Source organism: Callorhinus ursinus, unplaced genomic scaffold, assembly GCF_003265705.2.
Source record: "Callorhinus ursinus isolate GAN/ISIS: 27379988/994484 unplaced genomic scaffold, GSC_fseal_2.0 scaffold37, whole genome shotgun sequence".
In the NCBI taxonomy this organism is placed as follows: domain Eukaryota; kingdom Metazoa; phylum Chordata; class Mammalia; order Carnivora; family Otariidae; genus Callorhinus; species Callorhinus ursinus.
Window position 1 is genome coordinate 11096130 of NW_027397099.1, and position 24089 is coordinate 11120218.

The window sequence follows — 24089 nt, forward strand, 5'->3', positions numbered from 1 at the left end:
TCTGGAGTCTCAATCCAGTGGTTGCTCTGTTTCAGAAAACAAAAATGAAAACACAACACAACAAAATCAAACCAAAAATGCTAAGTGTATCATCTACAAAACCCGGGCTGGCTTATTTGATAGCTTTGTACCAGTTGCCTTAAATCTATCTAATGCCTCCTCAACCCTTGGTTTCTGTGCAGAAGCTGAATTGGAGCTTATCTCTTTTCTAGCACCTGGGAAGATGGGAGATAATGCCATTTTGAAAACCTTCTCCAGAATGCTCTCAGCACAGATGTGGTTTTCAGAAAGTGTTTACACCTCCATTTACTGAAAATATAATGGCAAGCTCAAGATTAGTAATTACAGTCAATATTAAGAGATCCAGGCCTAATTTCAGGGCAGCTAAAACCAGGAGTCAAGAAACAGAGCATCACACACGTCTGAATAGCAAGCTCAATGAGGATTTGACGCCACAAATCCATCAACACTTCTAAAGAAATCAGTCTAGTTTTTCAGATCCTGTAATAAACACTGGTGAAGGAATCACATGATTTAGTATGCATGCAGTTTCCCTTTTCTTTATTTTTTAAGATAGTATTCTGTCTTAGAATATTCCAGGACAAAAACAATAAGTATTCATACAATACACCACTTTATTTTTATTCTTCTCATTTTTATATATATCACCTGAGAGAGGAATAGCCTAAGGCAGTGGTTCTCAAAATATAGCAAGCAACAGAATCCCCTGGAGCGTTTGTTAAAACCCAGATTGCTGAGCCCCGCCCAGATTCAGGGTATGAGAATTTGCATTTCTAACAAGACTCTGAGGATGGGGAGGCAGTATCTGGTCCAGAGATCAGTGTGAGAACCACTGTAATTGCTCACATTCACTTAATTTGAGCACTAATCACATCTTTTCATGATTTTAGTAAAGAGGATGATTTAAAACAAACTCTTGAAGAAAAACTTTCCTAAATTTACTTAAACATTTACAAACTTCTTAAAACTGCCTTAATTTTTTTCATTCTTACGATTTATACTCCAATATCAGAATTCAAAATAAGATTTCACAGTTTCTTTTGCCTAATGCCACAGTTGCTATATATTATTTATTACAACCCCCGCCCTCCAAAAAAAAAAAAAAAAGGACATGGTAGTTTTCAGATTTCTTTTTTTTAATAATTTTTATTGTTATGTTAATCACCATACATTACATCATTAGTTTTTGATGTAGTGTTCCATGATTCATTGCTTGTGCATAACACCCAGTGCTCCACGCAGAATGTGCTCTCTTTAATACCCATCACCAGGCTAACCCATCCCCCCGCCCCCCCCAGTTTTCAGATTTCTTAAATCTGGGAAAAGAACTCTGCATTCCTGGAAAATATTACATATTAATTGGTATAACATTTATGTTTTGGCCTTCTTCATATTTCAGATTTTTTAAGTTTTTATTTAAAATTTTATTTTAAATACTCCAGGCAGGAATTATACTGTGAAATATTTTCATTCATGGAATCCACACTTCTCAACCCCACCACGAGGAGGAAGTCCACAAATTCATTAATTAATCTAAGTTTAAAAGCAAGCCAAGAAACCTGCAAATTCTCACGATTCTATGGTAAACACCTGTTTTTGTGTTTTTCTTCCAGTTTATTTCAGTTTTTAATTATGTACTAAAGAGTGAGAAGAACAAAAGTTTCCATTTTAAGGCAGCAACTAATAGGTATGTTCCATTCTACCATTTCCTGCTCCAGTGAGGGAAGGTCGAGTCTCCCTATTTTTCCCATCTCCTGCCAGGGCTCTGCTTCCTATAAGCTGGCTGGTTCTTCACTGTCCAACTAACCAGTCACTTGGTTTACTGTCTCCTTTAGTCACAATTATAACACAAGGTCTACCCGTGGTGAAAAAGAAACATTGAGTTTCTCTCCATGTCATTCAACTGCAGTAGAGTCCTTGTCTGCCTGTCATAGAAACCCAGGCTGGAGACATCCTGCCTCATCTCACTCTGAGCCTCAGTCAGCCAAGGTGATTCTGAATGCAATCCCCACCCACCCACCCACATGCCCCAACTCCTCTGATTATACTCCTGCCCTATCAAGTAATTCCTCACCCTTCCTCCCCTGCAATGCTTCACAGCACATGCAATTTCAGTCGCCATTCTAAAAAGCCTATGTAGCACAGTCCTCTTCTTGCTGGAAGGCTGTAACCCTGGAAAGGATGTTGAAAAGAAAACACTTTCTTAAGGAGTTAGGCTCTCACCATTGTGACATTACACTGCATCCTATTAAGTGTGGGTGGAATTGTTAAAGAGGCAAATGCCTTGTCTTTCAGCATCCCTGATTATTTTAGAAATATCCTTATAGGGCTTTTTTAACATTATCCTAATCCTCTTTCACACTGCTTAATCACGCAGACCTCTCCTAAGAACTAGGAGAAAATTATTAGGAAATTCCTATTGCAGTGCTCTGAGCACAGATCAGCACGTGTAGGGAGGGCTACCTTGAATTCTAGTCGCCAAAATTCAATGAAGACAATGTAGAGAGCTGCTCCATACATGTAGGTAAGGCGAGGCAAAACAAACTCATGCGAACCCATGGTACCGAAAACCACTGGATTCTCACTCTCTTCCCTTTGTCGAAATAGCCGCTGCTGTTGTTTTCCTGAAAGAAAATGAGATTTGGGGATATTGTCTATGTCTACCATTCTGGCTTTGTTGTGAGAGGAGTCTGTTACTTGGGATGATTTCCAGCCTTCAGTAACACAAAACTTCTTTAGTTCTCATAAATTTAATAAAGTATCCCAAGGAAAGGTGTGGATCGTTTGTTCAGACTGAAAGTGAATGTCTTAAAATTAAGCACAACCCCAAATATCTATTTCTTTGTCCACTTGGGACTTCCTGGTCTAGCAGCAGTTATAATTTGATTGTGGTTTTTTCCAAGAACTCCTGAATTCCCTGCAAGCAGACACAATCTGAGAGAAGGGACAGTTACTTCCTAACTGTCTTGGGTGTGTGCACGCGGGAGAGGCGGGGTGGGTTCAGGAGGTGGGAGGGATACCTATTGGTTCTCTTCACCTCTCCCTCTCTGAAATAATTCACTAAGGTTTTTTTTTTTCATATAATAAGTTAGAATGTGAAACAGATAAGAGACCTATAGTCAATATTCTTTTAAACATTTCACAATGTTAGATGCAACACATATACACAAATGTCAAATCTGCATAAAACATAAACTTATTGTGCCTATTTTTTCATTCTGTTCACTCTGTTTCATTAATTTGAGTCCGTACAAGCTCTACAGACCTTGCGTCTGGTTCTCTGTCCCCTATCCCCCTTCTGTTTCTGTTCCATCCCCAGATAGTAAAACCTTTCCTCAGAGCTCACCTCTGGTGCACAGGGCATGGACTAAATCAGGGTGGCCTGTGGAAGAGAGTTAAACAAAAAATAAGGATTAGTTCATCTTATTTTTCACTAATTTTATCAAAAGATTATCACAGTGGCTGAATATTGCTATGTGTTAGCCTTGGAGGTGAGAAAAGAAAACAAACCCGGACCTCCTAATTTATGATCCCTCCTTCCTGTACTGGCTCTAAAGTAGCCATTTCTCAAGACCTGTGTGGAGTCCATCAGAGGACTTGAAGGGGCCACACACAGGGCATCCCTTGGTGGAGGCAGAGGAACTGCAAAAAATGGTGCCTGCGAGCAGATCTGGAGGCCAGGGCACACTGAGAAGACGTAGCAGTCGCTCCCTTTATTTCCCAAGCAAGTTCTGCTGTTCTTTTCATGCCTTCTTACTGCGCGCCCCTCCTGGCTGCCCTGTGCCCTCCCGGATCCCATTTCCCTAAAGGAGTAGAAGCAAAGGGACGCTAGGAATGTGCTCCACCTACAAGACCACGACACGCCACCTCTAAATCGTAGCGTCTGAGTAGTAGGCAGCGGTCTGATGAGCACCCCACTCTGTCCGCAAGAGGCTCTTGGAATTACGAGGTAAGCTGCCCACGCGCACCCCTTGGCCCTGCCGCTTCCTCTTCCGCCCACGGAAAACGGCTGTGGGTCATTAAGACGCTTTTCAAGGCAACGCTAAGCCCCCGGGCTCAGGTGAGACTCGGGAGGGGAAGCTCGCGGGCACCTCCTCCGCATGCCTTTATCATCTGCCAGCTCTCTTCTCCCGGAGCTTGGCCCTCCGCGGGCTGCGCGCACGGCACGGAAGGGCGCATCTTCAGCCGGGGCTCTGGCGGCGGAGACGCGCGAGGCGTGCCCGGGAGCCAGGAGCGAAAAGTTGGGCGCCCACTTGGAGCGGGGAAGAGCGAGCGAGCGCGCGACAGCCGAGGGGGAAGGCAGGGAGGGGGTGGGGAGGGGGACTGCTTACATGAATTTCCAAGTGGTAGACCTGCCTCTGCGCTCTGCCCAATGAGATCCGTCAGGGGAGGCACCCGGCTCACTTTTCCACATCACTTCACAGTTACATTTGGCAGGCAGGCGGGCTTGCATGCCGGAGTGCTCAGCCCAGAATTAGCGGATTATTCGGAACCTCCTCAAATCTCCTCCGCTGTCGCCGGTCTGTGCACAGACGGTCCCGCGCACCCACCCGCTCGCTGCACTTCGGGCTGCGGACACGCAGAGCCCAGCGCGCCGGACCCGCGTCTCCACACCGAGCCCGGCAGCTCCGAGAGGCATGAACGGAATCCGGAGGCGGCTGCCCAGCGCGCGGGAACCGCTGGGTGCTCGCCGCTCTCGGGAGCCGACCCCGAGCACCTGCAGCCGTTTGTGAACCGGGAGGCTTGACATTCCCCAGCGCGGAGCCCCTCAAGAGTAAGTGGTCCCCCTTTGCCTCCCGTTTTCCTCCAAGCCCCGAGAACGCAGAAACGAACGTTTCCTTTAAGAATCCCCATACCCCTTCGGACACCTTGCGCGTCTCTCCTCCCCCCCGCCCCCCATGGTGGACGCGGGTTCCTAACTCAGGCGTGGGGCTGGGCTGCGTCTTCTTTCTTGATCTGCACAGCCGACGGGGCCACCTCCGGGCTCTGCCTGAGGATTTGGCAAACTGCTCTTGACAGTAGATCCTGGGGAGTAGCAAGCAGGCTGTGCCTCTTTAGTTTTCCTGCCGGTCTCTCTCTCCGCGGTCGCCTGGCGATTTCGCCGCCTCGCCAGGCAGGCAGGCGACGCTGCAGCCGCGCGCCTTCACTGCGGGGTCCGTGCGGTGAATGGGAAACACCCGCCGCTGGTGCTGAGGAGGGTGCGAGCCCGAGAGGAAAGGAGGCGAAGGGGCCGGGTGCCCCTTTGCTGCACCTCCCCACCCCCGAGGACAGGGAGGGCGACCCCCGCCTTGAGGCTGCGGGCCGCGACCCAGCAGCGAGAGCCTCAGCGCGAGGCTTTCCCACAAGTGGCTGCTCTAGCTTGCGAGGCGTGGTGCCCGCTGCAAACTTGCTGGCTCTCGAGCCGCCCCGTGGCTCTGCAGTCGCCAAGACGCTGGCCCGAACCCGGGCAGGACTCCCCTAAGCGGCGTCCTTGGCGAGCCCGCGAGGCTGCACTCCCGGAGGCCCCCTGAGCCGGGAACTCCGTACCCTCTCTCCCAGCGCCCGCAGAGCGGTCGGCTGCGCTTCCTGGCATCTTCCTGCTCCCTTTCGGCGAGCACTTGGGGGGCGGGCCGCCCTCCCTGCCGGCAAAGAGGGCTCTCGCCTCGGTTCTGCCAGCGCGTAACAGGTTCATAAGGGACCTACTCCCCTTCTCCCGGGTTCCAGCCCAGGCCGGGAGACGGTGAAAACCTGCCGATGCCAACAGGTATCCACAGTTTCCTCCGCTTTCCCTCTCCAAGACCAAAGCTTTCCCCACCCAATCTGGCGGAAGCCTCAAAGTTTTGTTACTGTTGACCCTTCTCCGCAGGCGCTGAGCCGGCGGCTCGTCTAGGGCTAGCCGTTTGCCTTCTTCTCGAGCGGAGATGGCAGCTGTGTGCTTGGGTTGCTTAAATGTAGGAAATCAGACAACATTAATTGTTGATTGTTGCAAACGCACATTAGTCCGTAATGGAAAATCAGGCTGGCAGCTGCTCACTTCAGCTCCAGTTAAAGAACAGAGCTTATAACCAAGCAAGCGGCAGGGAGAAAAGGTCCTTGCAACTTTACCACGCCTTCCTGAAAATTCCACCAGAGTTTCTTCTTTAAGAGGCACGATCCGACAATCCCTTAGCGCGCCCAAGCTGCTAATCAGATCAGCCGGCTGCTTGCTTTCACCTGGGTTCACACCGTTTGCGGGCTGACAATGGGAAGGCGGGGGCTTCGGAGAAGGTCTGCGAGAGCACTGCCCTCTCGGGGTGCGTACCGTCGCGGAGCAGAGAGGAGGGACTGGGGTCGGTTGGGGCCGTTGTGAAGCGCCTGTCCTCAACAAAGTGCTCCCGACAGCCATCTCAATGGTTAACAGCCCTTCCGGGGCTGTCACCTCCGGCTTCATTATGGGAGCTTTTCAACTGGAAAACTCTATGTGGGAAAGAGATATTTATGTAAGATTCGAGAGTGGGATTTTCCATCCATTCACCCTCGCCGCTGTACCTCACTGCATGCAAAATGAGCCCTGTCTTTCAGGCTAAACACAACTGAAATTTCTGCCCTGCTCTTGCCTTTCATCAGCTGTGTCCAGTTTTGCAGGGATTTTTATCTGGGGTGTGTGTGCGTGTGTATGTGTGTGTGGTGTGTAACACACACACGGAAAATTTTACCGAGAGGCCTGATACCTTTGAAGGATGTTATCTAAGGGCTACATTTTTTTTTTCTCTTAAAGGGAGTTCTACATAATCATCCTGTCCAGACATGTTTTCCACTTCCTTGAGCTCTGTGGCTGAAAGAAATTCTAGGTGTATCCCTCTTATTAAATAATACTCATAATAATATTCTATAATTCTGCTTTAGCAGATTTGAAGCTCCCCATCACATAGTCATTTCATGCTGGAGCAGTTACAGGATTATAAACCACCTTTGAGATATATATATATATTTTTTTTTTTTTTCTGGACTCTGAAGAGGGCTTGGAGTTTGAGAAAATCTCTGAAAACAAAGAAGAGATTCTCCAGCAACTCCAGGGATTGCTTCGTTGAGGGCTGCTCAATGGCAGTTCATCTTCCTCATTCCATTCCCCACACTACCCAAATGAGTGTCAGGGTATCCTGTGACCATCACAAATGGGCCATATATTTTAGAGACGCTGGCTAATGTTCTCTGAAATTTGTGCTGTAATGCTGTCATTTAAACTTTTAATCTTTCTCCCCTGCAACCTGGATCTTGTGTTTCCAATTATTATTACTATTAAAAATCACTTCTGCTTTATAATCCACACGATCTCCCCAAACTCTCGAGATTTCAGTTGGGTAAATCTCTCCATGCAAGCCTCTTATCATTTTTTTTTTTTTGGCTGCATTTTTGATGCCTAGGATGCATTTTTTTGAGTTCTTGAAGGTGTTACGAATTTTGCCAAACAATTTTATGGCTGCCCTCACTAGAATAGCAGCTCCATTTGCTTGCCTTACCCATATCAACTCTAAAGGAAAGGAGGTCTTTAACCGGAAAGTAACTTTATTGGGGCATCAGGTAGAACTCTGGTGTAGGCAATTCATCTATCGCAACCCCTTAGTTTAGTACTGAACACACTTTAGCCAATGGTGGTATGCTTAGTGTAAAAACAAACAACCCATAAAACATGCTCAGCAGGATGGAATAGAGCACGTGAGGTAGTATTTGTAAAGGCTGTTGTGTGAGCATACTCATGATACAACATTTCCTTGTAAATTGTGCACAGATTTAAGGTCCGATACTCCTGGCTAGCAGGGAGCGTCGGATTTTGGAGCAAAGCAGGGAAACTCCAAAGAATGAAGGTATAAGGATTCTATTCGAGAAATTGTACTTCAGGCTTTTGCTCTCCAGGTTCCTCTCATTATTTATTGGTGAGGAGAAAGGAACACTCACATATAGAAAAGTTAGACTCCATACTTCACCAACTGTTGAGAAAACCTTAAAAGTAAATTAATGCTTTAAGAAAAAAAAAATCTTCATTTTCCTACTCAAGGTGGCACACCCCTGGCTTTATCAACATCCCAATTTGAGCAAGTTTTCCATGCAAAACCAGAAGCTTTTCAGGGATAAAATGACATTCAATTTTCTATTTCCAATCACACTTTTCTGGTCCATCAGCAAAGTTTTGTGTTTGACAAATCAAGGAGCAGGCATAATCAGAGTAGCCTTTTAATTATGGATGTAGTCTAAAGTCTCAAGACTTTCTTTTGAAAATATTGTGCTCAGTGACGCTGTTGATGGTGGCTTCAGTCATTTTACATTGCTTTACAAAGTTATTCAGAGAAGTAGGAAAAAGGCACAGTTTTTTTGTTTGTTTGTTTGTTTTCAGCACTGTTGCATTCACAGCTGAAATGGACTAATTTTGCTTTTTTAGTTTAGGAAAAGACTCCTAACTTTGGTATATTATACAACACCCACAGTGTCAGAATTAAACCACGGCTAGTCTTCGTTGCTCTGTATTGTGTGTGGTCTACACTCACCCACAGATGTGAACACACATGCACACGGATACAAAAAATTTACTTCTAGAAAACTTCGAAATGTGCCCAGACAGCTAACTCATTTAATGGTTCAAGTCTGGGAGTTGATTATCAAGTTCCCTTTGCCATTTCATCTGCCTTTGTTTGTTTTGCCCTCCTGCCTTCTTAAATTTGTATATTGACCAGTGTCTTTAAAAACAAAAATGTTTGCGGGGCTGGAATTTTTTCACCAGAATCCCATAATGGTGTATGTGCGAAATAGAATAATACTTTGATGGAACAAGGCTGTCATCTGAATTAGTGGGGCTTAATTAACCAAATAGCTATTAGTCTTCTCTCACTTGATTCCCATAGAAAGTTGTGATGAGCAATATATTTCTGCTGAACTGTTGGTTCTTGCCTCTGGAACCTGCTTCAGATATAAATATGAGGAGAAAATTATTTGAACCTGGCAACTTCAAAAGGTCAGAAAAGAAATAAGTTCAAGGGATGCCATTCAGCTGCTTCTCCCATATGCTGCCTCTAGCAAAATCTCTAGTGCCACTACATGGCAAAGCACTAGGACCAGTACTGTTCCCTTTCTCTATTATGTCCCACGCTTTTATTTCCTGAGTTTTAAATGTCATATGCTTTTCCTTATCATAAATATCATCCACACTGTTGCCTTTAGAAGTCTTGTTTTTTAAGTTCTTTTAGTACATAGAAACATATAGATGTGATTTTCTGTATGTCTTTGGAAAGCCTCGTAAAAGAATAACACTTGTGTTCAGAACCTTCAAACTTCCCTGCCCTCTTGGCCAAAGACATACTGAAATGATGGTTAGTTGAGGGCTAAGCCCAGAGCTAGTGCTCAGTATACATTTGTTTAATGCATTGACAGTTAGCAAAGACAGCCCTCTCTCCCTTTACTAGGAGATTCTCAATAAAGGCTAAGGTGGGATAATATCCAAAGTCTGGTATTGTGACTGTCTACCTTGATTTTCTCTCCAGAAATTGGAAAAATTGGCCTAAGTTGATCTTTAGATAGAACTTTTTTTTAATCCATTTTTTCATGTTCCACAAAGCATATTTTTCCTCCCTTAAAGTCATTTGTTAAATGATATGGGAACATAAAAGCATAATTCAGCTTTGTAAAAAGGAGAATGCCTCTAAGACCAGACTTACATCAGGAAGGCTATTAAATTGTGTGGGATGCAAAGTTGTGTTTTATTGGGGAAAGTACTCTAAATTATGGAAGTGTCACATGTGTAACTCAGTGTCCATACCTTCACCTTGCTGGAGATATATAAAATAACTGAGGGAAGAACTTTCCCTTCTTTGCTCCCCTCTCTCTCCCTTTTTTGCCTCTCTTTGGTATATTTTATATTCGAATGGAACAGTTCATATTAACCTCATGTGAACTGCAAGTCTGAACACCTTAGAAGACAATTCTGTACTTCTCTGTGATGAGTTACTAGCAGGATACCTGGCACTCACATGTACACACAGGAAAAGAATGTATTTTCCATGATAAGGTCTTTCTGTGGATGTATTTATTCATATTTTAAGTGTGTTGAATATATTGCAAAGGAATAGTAAGTGGAATCTTATTCTATATATGTCATTAAGTGAATGTTACTGTACATTCATGTTCTATTACATGTTATAATATAACATTTTCCATGCATTGCTTCTTTTTAGATAGATTAATGCATAAAATATGATTTTTTGATTCCTGATGTGACACAAATAACATAAAATAAGTAGATGAGGGAGTGGTAGAAATATCATAAAGGAATGCTTTTCTTATGCATGCCAACTCTTCTCCAGAATTTGATATAAAAATTACAAGGACACATTGCCTTCCTTATTTCTCTATTGCTATTTCAGCTTGACAAACAGAATTTAATTTTCTGTGTTCAGGTATTTCCATTTTCATATTGGGGATGCTCAAAAATATGAAAAAATTAATTTGTACCTATTTTGATTAGAATGCTAAGACATACTTAGGTTTGTCTTATTTTTGAATTTCACTAAAATGTAGGTAAAGATAGTGTACTTAGTGTACTATATAGGAGAGTATACTGAAGATAGTATACTCACAGTCCATATAAGCACTTTAATTTCCATGACCTTTGCATCCTGCTTTATATCTCAATATTATTTTTGTCAAATGATTGCTTGCTATCTTTCTACCCATCCATCATCTGTGTCCATAGTTCATGGTAATTCTGTCAGTGGGTGGTTCTTAAGCTATAAAGTCTTTGAAACATGGAAGAATGACAGTAAGGTGCATTTGTAAGGGTGATTACTATACAGTATAATCTAATTGGCAGAATCTTGACTTATCATGCGGGGATACTTGGATGCGTTTCAGTTTCAGTATTACAGATTCTGTAATCTTGGTTATGTGATATAACTGATTTTAACCATTTCCACATTATGTAAGCAAGAAGGGAGAGCTTCTGATTTTTAGCCATCATCAGTCGTGCTAAAATTTACTGAAATAAATGGAAAACATTTGTCGAATACTTTTGGGAGAAGACACTACCTGAACCCAGTCTCTGCTTAGCATTATCTTCACTCAGCAAATTTCTTAATAGTGTTTAGAAATCATTTTGGCCTCATCTTTGAGTTAGTAGGGACTCCCTACTTGGGCCATTCTCATAAGAAGGTAGATGATTATGAAATGAAACAGAATTTTTTTTTTTTTTTTTTTGTAAAGGGACCTGGCCAATGAAATGTTTGTCACGGAGTGGTTAAAATTGGGTTGTAGTGCAATTGTATAGTATGATGTAGCTGGCCATGTTTTTCATTGAGTGGTTACCAAGTGAATAGGTTCCATGTGGATGTTTAATGCCTATGCATTGTCCTCTCAGCAGAAAATAGTGAAGGCAATGCCGTGTGTTCAATGGAAAGAGAAGACATGGTTGGCTTTTGGGAAGGGGCTAAAAATATTGCCCTGTAGAAGCTTAATAAAACTACTTGAAGTCATTAATTGTGTGTTAGCAATGGGTAGGGAAAAACTGTTTATAAAATGTTTAATTCATACCCAACATGGTTCCTTTAATTTTTTTTTAAAGAAGAATTGGAAATTCTTTTATTTACCTATCTAAATAGAATGCTAGGATTTTCCCCAGTGATGTACACAGTAAAAAATTGAAATAAAGTTTTTTTTTAATTGAGTCTTTGTAAAGCACATGGAATATTCAATAAATGGTAGGTATTGCTACATTGATAGAGTTTTATATACCTTATTTAATTTTTCCACAATCCCTCAAGTTAGAGTATGAAACACAGAGCATCAGTTCCCTCATTGGCCACAATTGAGATACATTTCCCCATAGTTTATGAGTGATTGAACAGTGATTCAAATTACTTCTGACTCCACACTCAGTGTTTTCAACCACTGTCTTAGAGCTTCCCTCGTTCAGCTCTCTTACTAATTGGCAAGGATAAGGTTGATTTCTGTTGGTTACTGTGATTTAAAGGGTCTTGGTTCACAACCTTGGGAGTTCCTAGAATGAACTCTGAAACTGGCCCCTGTACACAGAGGGCAAGGAGTGACCAAAGAAAGTCAGAACACTCCTGACTGGTAGGTGGCAGTTTTAATACGCAAGGGAACTCATATGAGGCTTTCTCTCAGGTGGTCAAAAGATGAGTAGATCTCCACACCTCCCTGCTAAAATCTTAAGATTTTATTTTATTTTATTTTTTAAAGATTTTATTTATTTATCTGACAGCATGAGCAGGGGGAGAGGCAGAGGGAAAGGGAGAAGCAGACGCCCCACTGAGCAGGGAGCCCGATGTGGGACTTGATCCCAGAACCCTGGGATCATGACCTGGGCTGAAGGTGGACGCTTAACCGACTGAGTCACCCAGGCGCCCCGAATCTTAAGATGTTATATAGAGGTCTCCATGGGGTTCAGTCATGTATTCAGTCCAGATGGTCTCAACAATACCTTATTCCCTCAAGGCTGAGTTCTTGAAGTGACTCCAAGTGAGGGGACAGTGGGTAGAATGTAATTCCAAGGACAGGGGAGCAGATAAGAAGTCTTTGAACCCCTGGGCCAGTTCTCTGATCCATTGGTGGTCACATCCTCATAATGACCTCTTCCAATGACGTCTTCCAACAAAGGGCAAGCACATTGTTTTCACTCCTTCAGTCTCTGTTAAGTTTGAGCAGATGATTTAAAGACAGCAGAGGATGTGGCTTTCAAATGAAGAAGGAGGGATTTAGGTTAGTCCTGAAAAATCACTTTGGCATTACTGTGTCTGTAATCAACAAGGGATGCGTGGGATTTCTGTTTATCTTATTGAGATGATCTCAGTACAGTTCTGCTTTAAGAGAGTCTGTCAGAGTAGAATCATATCTTCTAAATCTTAATTTCATGATTTCAAGAAAGTTTTTATAAATAAAGGCCTGGGTCTGTAACACTAGAAAAGTGGCCTTATTTTGGCCTTGCCTTCCTCGCAGACCTAGTCATTCCATGCTGAAATTTCCATAACAAATAGAACAGCTTCCATGTGAAGAACAAATTCTGACCCCTTGGGAAAGCAGAAGGTGTTTATTTTTGCGAAGGTAACCAATAATTGTGGAACTTTAAAGAAAAAGTGGTGTGTCAGTAACAGAGCAGAATGGATTTGGCGGATATTCTGGGTGGCAAAATAAGCAAATGATAAATGCTTTTGGATAAGTAAATAGCTGGATTAAGGATATGGTATGACACCAAGGAAAAATGACGAGAGGGCTGTGGCCAATGGGGAGATGAATAGTGGTGTGTATGTGTGTGTGTGTGTGTGTGTGTGTGTGTGTGTGTGTGTGTATAAAAACAACAGCAAATCTAGAATCCTACTCTACAAGGGAATCTGGTCAGGGAATTTTGAAGGTTTTAGGAAAGAGAATTCTCTTGCATTGTATTTGGACATATGCAAGAATCCTCCCTCTCTAAAACCCAAATATATCCCTGCCTGTTTTGTTCTAGTCATCCAGGGCTTGGCGTGAATTGCCTTGGGCCACACGCTGAATCTCCTACCGGTCTGTGTTCCTGAAACACCACTTTGAATTCAATGTGCATTTACCTGTTTTGAAGCAGCCTGCTAATGGTTCTAAATTCAAGGTCAGAAACATTTTTAATACAAACTCTCTGGTCCTGTGTCGTTTTTGCTTCTATGAGATATTGTGGCCACTAAGCCCAGTGGATAATAAAAGCATAATTTCCTGTCAACCACAGTAATCTGCTGGATTGAATCTTAAAGTGTCTGTAAAAGCCCATTTTTATTTTAGACTTCACCTATCGGTGTGTGGCTTACCATTTGGAACTTTAATCTACGTTATTTACAAAATCGATAGTGCAATATATTTTTGCATAATGACTTAACATATCTGAGAATTGACCAAGTTCACCTTAAAAAAATGTTGGGGACAGCAGAGTAAGATCCAGGCTGTAATTAGAACTATCTCTAAAATGTGTGTATGAATGAAAAGTCAGATTGCAAGTCTGTTACCCAAGAGAAGATATTTTCTTAGGGGAAAATTCTAAAGACTTCTTGTAAGAATTCCAGAGAGACTGTAAAATCTCTTCATCTCACTATCTGGGTGTAAATCAGTGCAGCAGCATTATAATAAAGTGGATTGCTTGGCCAGACATACATACTGTGGTTGGAAAATCTAAAAATAAATTGATTTTTTTTTTTTAATCCAAGCTTTACAACCTTGCTCAATTTCTTCTTCCTTGCGTAGAGTTAAGCAGTTTATATACGGAGTTACTATTCACAATGTTTATTAATTCTGATAACAGTGACATAACATTTGGTTGCATCTCAAGAATTCCTATAAAGCTATTTTCTGATCATCAAAGAGAACATTAGCTCTGCCTGTGGCGGAGGTGCAAGCAATATAAATAGTATGGTTCTAATTGTCACAGTAGAATCTCATCTGTCTCCAAGTGAAGACTCTCCAAGGCACCCTTCACTGAGTGAAGACCAAGTCTCACCACCTCCTGATAGCGTGTATGTGCATGTGAACAGTTCAGTTAGTGGGACAGTTTTACCAATCCATGCATAAAGTACATATGGGTGTGTGTGTGCTGGGGGGTATTATGACATTATACAAAATTCCTTCCATTCATTCCTACTACCAGTGCAGGGGTTCTCAGTCTGAATATATGTATGTACTCTGTCACAGTGATGGGGGGCAGTGAGTGAGCACGGAGGAAATGACTTGGTACCACACCAGTAAACCCTTTGTTATTTTAAGGAAAAGTCAGAGTTGGGAAATGATCTTATTTGCTCAAACCCCAGGCTTCTCAAACTATGATCCTCAAACCCATAGCATCTGCCCTCACAGGAGAGAGGATTCAAATACAAAGCCTCAATTTACTGGGTCATAATCTGCATTTTAGCAAGATTTCCAGGTGATTTGTATGCATATTAAGGTTTGAGAAGCTCCCCCAGTGGTGTCAGGAAAGGAACTCTTACTAGGGTTACCACAGCTGATTGTTAAATTTTCAGGAACGCCAGAACTTGTTAGTGGCCACACTGAGAGCTTGAAATTGGAGGGAGTATTTACATTATGGAAATCAAGGATTCTTTTTTTCTTTCTGAGAGCCACTTAAATATTTAACATCATACCCTTGTGTCTAATTGTTACTGGTCTTCCTTTTTAACAGAGAAATGACCTCAGGCTCTGACAGTATCTAGTTAAGTGCAAATAAAACATTATTTAAAATAACAGTCTCTCTGTGCTTCAGTTTGTGTATCCCTAAAATGGGAATGATGATATAGTAATAATATTTACATTATGGTTATTTTGCAGAGTAGGTGTAAATAAATACATAGCTGTGTGTATTCATATAATATGTATGTATGTATATTAGTATATAGTCTTTCTTGGTGATTTGCCATATGCATACATATGTACGTGTATGAGTTGATGATTTAATATTATCCAAGATAATAATACTAAAATAATACCAAAAAAAATAAGACTTTGAATAACATTTAAGTAATAGTTCAGGTGATTTAAGATTTTGGCAAAGTCTGAGGGAGGGTTATATGAGGGTGCTAGAAGTTCTGTGCAGGGGAGGGCAGTGGAACCAGTATGGTTGAAGAAGGGTTTCGGTAGAGTTGGGATAACTTCTCCCCAGAGCTCTGCCACCATCTGCAGGACACTGACCAAATCATTCCTACTTTCTCTGAAAAATGAGGAGTTGGGTTGGAATAGCACTCACCTGTTTCCCATACCCTGTCCAAGGGATGGCACGTATTTCTGTTCCCCCAAGTCTTAGAGAAATCAAACGTGTTCTTCCCTCTTCATAAAGAACTGGCAGAGGAGAGGGTACGCTAGCTGACAGGTACTCTGTGGAGACCATGAGTAGGATGAATTTGGTGGGTCGCGAGCAGATGCTCAGATCATGGATTAGAAGATCTAGTAATGATTTACAAACGGCCTGAGGTCCTGGATTAGACAGTGGTCTTTTTCTTGTTCATTGCTTAACTTAAATGCCCTTTCACACCTACCTGTTCCCCAGTTGGGTAATTCCTTCTCAACATTCAGATGCCACTTTCCTCCAGGAAGCCTTCTTTAATGCTGCCAAGGTGAGTGGCATACCCATCACTCTGTATTTCCCTAACCCGTCTCAGCCTGCATTTCACTAAATACTGTCTCTATTTCTTAGTCTGTACCAATTAGACTCTTTGCTTCCTAAAGAGAAGAGCATTGACCTGTTTGACCATCTCCAGTGCCTGACAGTCAGTATACAGACGTCAAATATTTATATAATGAGAGAAGGGGTTATGTTAAGAAAGAGAATTTTGGACTTAGATTACCTAGATTCAAATAATGGTCTGCTCCTTACTGCAGGTGGTTTTGTTTTTTTTTTGGGGGGGGCAAGTCCTTTAATAATTCTGTGCCTCAGTTTTGAACAAAACAGTGGGAGGCATAGTAAGCTTTAACTAACTGTAAGATATTGTGTTAATAGGTACTATTTTTGGCTATGCGTATATTCCTTTATTAATGCATCCTTTCTAACTAATAAATCTATGTCATTGTATATAATTATTCGTATAGTTGAGTTTGTTATCACTTTTCACCTGATTCTGGTAAGTTCAGGTAGAGTACCCCTCATGTCACATTCCTTCCTGAGTGCCACTTGGTGGCTTCCATCAAGGAAATGTCTGTTATGTGTTTAAAATGGGATTAAATTTTCATATCCCAGAATCATTAACAACAGAGCAGATGCCAGAATATACTTTCAGAGTGTTTGGCACAATTTAAAAATAACTGTACGTTCTAGCCTTTCCTAATTGCTTTAACAAGATTACCTCTTCATCCTCAAGATAAACCACTTAGGTATTATTATAGTTGTTGCTGTTATTGTTGGTAGTTGGACCCCAGATATAAAACTGGAAAGTGTAGCTCTTTAACTAGAATTCAGTCCCCACGCAGGCTGATGCTGGAGGAAACTCAAAACCCACTCAGGCTTCTTGTCTTTGTAGCACTCAGTCCAAGAGAAGGGCATGCATGGCTTTTGAGCATTCAGGGATGGCCTGTCATATAGAAGGTGAATTTGGAGAGAGTATACCCTTTTTCTTGAGAAGTGTTTATTTTTTAAATTTTTTAAAAGATTTTTATTTATTTGACAGAGAGAGACACAGTGTGAGAGAGAGCACAGAGAGAGAGAGTGGGAGAGGGGGAGGCAGGCTTCCCGCCGAGCAGGGAGCCCGATGCGGGGCTCGATCCCAGGACCCCGGGATCATGACCTGAGCCGAAGGCAGACGCTTAACGGCTGAGCCACCCAGGCGCCCTTGCTTGAGAAGAGTTTAGACTGAGGCTGCATGGACAGGATAAATCTCTCCTTCCTCCCCAGTACCACCTACCCCCTCCCACATCCCACCTTCTGGAAGGTTTTGGAGTGCCTCGTGTCACTCTTGTAGCTTGCACACTCCTTCTGTAGAGGTCACACGGCTGAACCCTTTGCTCTTTCCTTTGACCTTTTTGCCAACGTCTCTCAAGGGCAGGGACCATGTCGACAGCCCCTTCACAGTCTGACTTAGGAAAACCACAGGAACCCCAGTTCAGTGAGTGCTTCCCATGGGTTCCTGCTGCTTTATAGGAGTGTTGATTCTGACTCACCGTCCTGCCTGGAGGAATTATTATTTCCATTTTGCAGAACAGAAAACTGAAACTCAGAGAACTTAAGTATCCCTTCCACCATGACGGAGACAGCAAGTGGGATGAGCTGGGATTCAAACCCGGGCTCGTGTGCCTCCCCAGCAGAGTCCGCAGCATACTACGGTGCTCCCTCAGCACCATCCCGACCCCCTGTCTAAGAGAGGGGAGGGTAGATGATGGCCGTGCTATGAATGCTGGTTAAATAAGTAAGTGGTTTGGCAATTCAGAAAGATATGAATACTTGGAGATATTTTTATTGAGAATTTTCAAATTTTGTTTTTGTTTTTTAAAGATTTTATTTATTTATTTGACACAGAGAGAGAAAGCACAAGTAGGCAGAGAGGCAGGCAGAGAGAGAGGGAGAAGCAGGCTCTCCACTGAGCAGGGAGCCAGACGTGGGGCTCGATCCCAGGACCCAGGGATCATGATCTGAGCTGAAGGCAGCCGCTTAACCGACTGAGCCACCCAGGCGCCCCTCAAATTTTGTTTTAAACTTGAAGCCTGCAAAGGTCTGCCCTCACAGTGGCACGAGGGAATGTCTTGGTGGCAATCTGCTGTACAGGAAAGCGGGCCTTCCCTTAGTGTGCTGCAGTTCTGGGGGAAATACTTTGTTCTTGGCTCTTGTTTTCTCTGAGCTGGTTTCCTCCGGAAAGCTTATCTTCTCTTCAGTTTACAAAATAACTGCTGCTTTGCACTGGTTCCCGTAGGCACTCATCAGGGTGGGGCCCCTTGAGGTATACAGTCCTCGAGATTGAGCTGGGCCCAGGCAAAAGGTAACAAGCGGGTGATCCCTCCGGCCATCTTGTTAGATCAGATACAGCCTGTGTTTGCCGCAGAATCCGGGCCTGCCATTTCAGCTGGCTTCACGAAGGCCACTCACTGGCCCAGCCAATGTTAATGATTTTCTTGCTTTCCCATTCTGAGCCAGAATGGAACCAGAGACCTTGGGGTGAAAGGTTCCCTACCCCATTACGAATTCCCTGAGCCAAACCGATCCCGATGGTGTCTTGAGGAATTATTTTCCCATTTAATCTAATTCAACAAGGCTTCTCTCTGGGATCTGCAGTGAACATTATTTCTTTAAAAATAATTTTTTTTGAGAGGGAAGAAACACATTTTGCCATGCTGAAGGTAAGCAAAAAAATGTATTTGACACCTCAGGTAATGGGGAATTTTTTGCCCATCCCTTTCTGAATCTCCTCAATTGAAAATTGTATTTTTACCATATTTCATTCCCAAAGGAGCTTTTCATAATTTAAATCTCCTGTTCAACTGTACATTCAGAATGGGAGCCCTGACACCATCCCGATTATAGCATACATGCTGGACATTACAGAATTTCTCTCTGGGAGCATTCTAATTTTATTCACTCATTATTAGCATCCTGGCAGAGAATTGCACTCTGCACCCCGAACCGGACCATCGCTTCTGATGCCTTGTGGCAGCAAAGACTGTAAAAATGGGAAATTTCCTTTTCCCATTCTCATGTGTAAATTAAAAAAAAAAAAAAAATACCCATTAGAGGCTAGTTTCTTCATATAGCTTAGCATAGAGTGAACTAGGACCCATCTTTAAATCAGAAGAGAGAGAGGGAGGGAGGGAGGAAGGACAGGAAAGAACTTCTGTTACTGAAGTGGTTTGTGATAAGTAACATAGATACAAAATAAATACTAAAATCTACGTAAAGCTTAAAAAAATAAGAAGATCTCCTCCTCCTGACTCCTCATCCACTTTCTTAACTCAAGAGTTTGGGAAATACCTGCTCTTGTTCATTTAGGTGCTTTTAAAAGGCAGTGATTTTGTTTTAAGACCTGTTGCTGTGGACCTTTAGCTTTCTCTCTCCTTGTTTTTGCAGGGAATTTCAACGAAAAGGAACACCAATGGATCGTAGTCTTAGAAAAGCAGCATAGATAATGTCTGTTTCCTGTGCTATAAACACGTGGCAGAGCTGTAAGTAAATGCTCCGCACTGCATGATGAATTGGATGGCGGCAGACCAGAGGCAAAAAAAATAATTGTCTCATTTTCATGGTGATTTGCTTAACTGGTGGGACCATGCCAGAACGGCTAGCGGAAATGCTCTTGGATCTCTGGACTCCATTAATAATATTATGGATTACTCTTCCCCCTTGCATTTACATGGCTCCAATGAATCAGTCTCAAGTTTTAATGAGTGGATCCCCTTTGGAACTAAACAGGCTGACTGAAGAACAGCGGATTTTGAACCGCTCCAAAAGAGGCTGGGTTTGGAATCAAATGTTTGTCCTGGAAGAGTTTTCTGGACCTGAACCGATTCTCGTTGGCCGGGTAAGCTACGTTTTTCAGATCCCAATTTCAGGATCTGTTTCTCCTCTTTGGATCTTTAACATCAGACTTGTCAGGATTGTTGGCACACTTAGCTGTTGTACTTTAGGCCAGATGGTTAGTTTAGTTACCTATTGGTTTCTTCAGGAAAATGGATAATCCCACCATAACAGTTTTAAATGTACACAGACTGCTCTTCTGGTGAAAGCTGATCTCCCCCACCTCTCTCACCCCATGAGGTACAATAATACTTGGGTAATGCATGTGCAGATAAGCTTTTCTTTCTCATTTCATACGAGAAGTCTGCACGCCATACTTTTTCTCTAGCTTAAGTATTTGGAAGAGGTGTACGTTTTTGTTCAGTTTGAATTTCTACAACCTCGATTCCTAAGATGTTATTTGTGTCATTTTGTTTCGAGGCCGTGTATTTCCCGTTGCAGGTAGATTTTTCTCCTTTCTTGTTTCAGTTTTGTGGTTTGTTTGTTGTTCCCGTCATTAACCATGGACGGAGAAAGGGAAGTTCTTGGAGTGGATGCTTCACAGTGCTTTGTACTGTAATTCAGTAAAATTTGCAAGAGGAAACTAGTTCATTTGTCGTCAGATCGGATCAAGTGTATGCAATCAGAATCTCAGACAGTGCTGTGTGTGCATGTGTACGTGGGTGGATTTCCATTTGTTTGGTTGTTGTTGGCAGGTTAGACAAATGTTCCTTGTGTAGGTAAGTGTTTTCCAAAATCACACTGTTGGTTATTGAAGACTATACATGGTTTTTCCCTCAGAAGCATTCATAGGCTTCACACACTTTCATCATAGGTAGAATTCCAATTATAAGCCTGCCAGTAGCTGATTTTCCTAAGTCAGATTAAGAAGTGAATCGTGCCAGTATTATTCATTTCCCAAAAGAGGTGATTTAGAAGAAAATAAGAAGAGAATGAAATATTGATCTTTAAGACCCGAGTTAACTCTCTTTGTCTTTTCCTGAGAACTTTTGAGTAGTGCATTCCTGCTTCTACCTCATTGTCTGGCAAAGCAAACTGAGACTCTCCAAGGATTATGTTTTCTCATTGCCTATAGTTAGTCTACTTGGATGAGGAGATATCATGAATCACTCAATATTTAATAAGCTCTTTCTATGTGTATGACACTCTTTTAGGCACATGGGAGTGTATCAGTGAACAAAACCATGATCTCTGCCTTCAAGGAGCTCATACTCTGGCCAATATTGAGTGTGTATTATGTATTGACCACTAATATAAGAGCACTTTGTGGGCACAATCCTATTTGATTCTAATAATAGCTTCCCCCCATTTCTGTATATATATGTATGTGTTTATGTGTGTGTGTGTGTATAAACACACACACGTATACAAACAATATGTGTGTAAAATACATCCACACACCTCTTTTCATATGTCTAGAGTATAAAAATCTCTGAAAGTTTTTTTTGTATGCCTGATATGAACTCAGGTAGCGAAACTGACTTGAGGCTATTTATAGTCATAATGCATCCCATTACTGTGACTGTTGATGTGTTTCCTGGCAGAAACATTAATGAGCTTGAATACAGGGTGCTCCTGCTCAGTGCTGCTCACCATACTACAGTTTATGTGCCTTCTTATGTTTCTAAATGGGAAAACTGAATTTCCAAACACATCTGGCCCAGTGGGTTTTGATTATGGGCTTCTTGACCAGCACTCTGTTTTTTGTTTTGTAAGTACAGAAATTGAGGCTTAGAAGGGTTAATAAAACAAGGTCATAGAGCTGAGAAAAGTTCTGAGTTTGAATCAAGTTGGGGATTCCCACGGCCATAATTTTACCTGCCATATCCCGTTACATTTTAGTAACTAGCTGCCATGGGTTTAAACCATCATTTGCACTTAAGAGTTATTGAATACAGGGACGCCTGGCTGGCTCAGTCAGGAGAACATGCGACTCTTGATCTCGGGGTTGTGAGTTCAAGCCCCACGTTGGGTGTAGAGATTACTTAAAAATAAAATCTTTAAAAAACAAATAATAAATAATAAAACCCTTAATCTTTTTTTTTAAAAAAGGAGTCATTGAATATGGAATGCAGAGTCCATCAAGTCCTACTTCCTGGATGTTTAGAACTTTAGCCTGCCCTCAGGCAAGTCGTTTTTCTACCATAGGAAATTCTGGATCTACAGGCACATGCATGCATGAGTAATTGGTGAATATTTTCTCACAGTTTGTATTAGTTATTTCTTTATGGAAGTGTATCACTGTGATAGTATCTCATATAATATAAATAACCAAACATGCTATGCCCAGGAGAACTTGCCATATTTCTCTGATTAGAAAAAGTAATTAAATTGGGGTTTGTTTTGGATTCATAGGAGTCTGATGACTAATTTTAACTCTGTTCTTTAAATTAAGTAATAGAGGTGGAAGCAAACAGCCAGGCATTCAGCATCGATTTGTGACTTTTTAATATTTGAGCAATTCCACTTTCTCTGAATCACAGAAATGTTGCTAGTGAACCCTAAGATTTTGAAATGGCCAAAATGTTCCTGAGTCTTTATGACTGTTTTTATGAATTAGCTCTTTCTCTTTCCTCTACCCTGGCCAGTTCACAAACAATTGTTAAATCAGAGTTAAACTTATTTTCTGAAGAAATTGCTGCAAACATTACCAATCATACATATTTCCCCTTAAAGAAAATTGCTCCTGAAATATTATAGCTTAGCCTTTGAGGCTCTTGGGTTGTAGTGAAGCCAAAAATACATTTCAGGTGACTGCGTTAGATTGTAAGTCAGGCTGAGTGTGGGGATGATCCGTATCAAGGTGCCCACCGGTGCTTTACGGTGTTTTATCTCTGCATGCTCTTCCACATCCAGCTTGAAACCACTTCATCGCTGAGCTTCTCCCCAGGAACTGGCTGAGGAGCGTTAGTTACTTCGGAGCATACCTGCTCTTTAAAAGGCCCTCCTGTGAACCACGGTTGGCGGGGGCCTCGGTGCCGCAAGCTGAGTTCAAGCTCAAGGGCAGAGCCAGTTTTAGAGTGACTGGCTTTTCAGAGCTTCACATACACCCTTCACATTGTCCGTTGTGTGTTTTTACTATATTGGTAGACAGCTGGGTGCAGAGAAAGAACAAGCCCTCCAAGATGCACTCTCCAGAAGTTTGAACTTTGCCTTTGCCACTTTCTGAGTGTTAACCCTGGAGAAGTTACTAAAAATCTTCAAAAGCTATCCAAATAAATAAATAAGAGTATATAAGAGTCAATGAAATCATGTACGCAGTCTCTACACATAGTAATCGTAGCCATGATTATATTCTTTTTTTTTTAAAGATTTTATTTATTTATTTGACAGAGAGAGTGAGAGAGCACAAGCACAGGGAACAGTAGAGGGAGAGGGAGAAGCAGGCTTCCCGCCGAGCAGGGAGCCTGATGTGGGACTCGATCCCAGGACCCTGGGATCATGACCTGGGCCGAAGGCAGACACTTAACCATCTGAGCCACCCAGGCGCCCCTGTATTCTTTTTTTTAATGATTTATTATTTTACAGAGGGGTGGGCAAGGTGGGGGAGGGGCAGAGGGAGAGAGAGAGAAGCAGACTCTGCCTGAGCACAGAGCCCGACGCAAGGCTTGATCCCGGGACCCTGAGATCATGACCTGAGCCGAAATCAAGAGTCGGATGCTTAACTGACTGAGCCACCCAGTCGCCTCCATGACTGTATTCTTAATATTGTGTGTGTGTGTGTGTGTGTGTGTGTGTGTGTGTGTGTGTGTGTGTGTTTGCAGTGGTGGACAGCTGGACAGTTTACATCACCAGGTGAGCATAAGACATTGGGAGCCTAAAGAAGAGTCCTTTCAGTTACCCCAGGTTGCTTTAGGTGGAGGTGATATTTAGGTGTGTTTGGAAGGCTGAGGATGACTTGTCACTTAGACTGAGACGGGGTAGAGTGAAAACTTAGATACCCTAGTTGGACGGAGGGTTTATACAATGTCATGGGGATAGGGCAGGACTACTGAGGGTCCCCTTGGTTAGAAGTAACACAGTGATATATTTTTTGTTGAATTAAAATGAGGTTGAAAGTCATATTCACAGAGAAGTCTTCCCTGTCGCATTCTGTCTAAAAAATAAATGT

The 24089-nt window shown here is 42.4% G+C and overlaps 1 protein-coding gene across 9 annotated transcripts in view; it reads left to right on the forward strand.

The window, feature by feature from the left end:
• Window positions 1-556: 556 nt before the first annotated feature.
• Window positions 557-24089, forward strand: part of CDH8 (cadherin 8) — a 353942-nt gene continuing 330409 nt past the window's right edge. For 7 of the 9 annotated variants that reach the window (XM_073880204.1, XM_073880205.1, XM_073880201.1 and 4 more), the window contains exons 1-2: window positions 4658-4795; window positions 19532-19982. In XM_073880204.1, coding sequence (XP_073736305.1) covers window positions 19704-19982 — 279 coding nt within the window. In that variant the 5' untranslated portion in view covers window positions 4658-4795; window positions 19532-19703. Of the gene's footprint in view, window positions 3971-4657; window positions 4796-12966; window positions 13084-19531; window positions 19983-24089 lie in introns of those variants that run through there. The other 2 variants (XM_073880200.1, XM_073880199.1) reach the window with 2 other exon arrangements.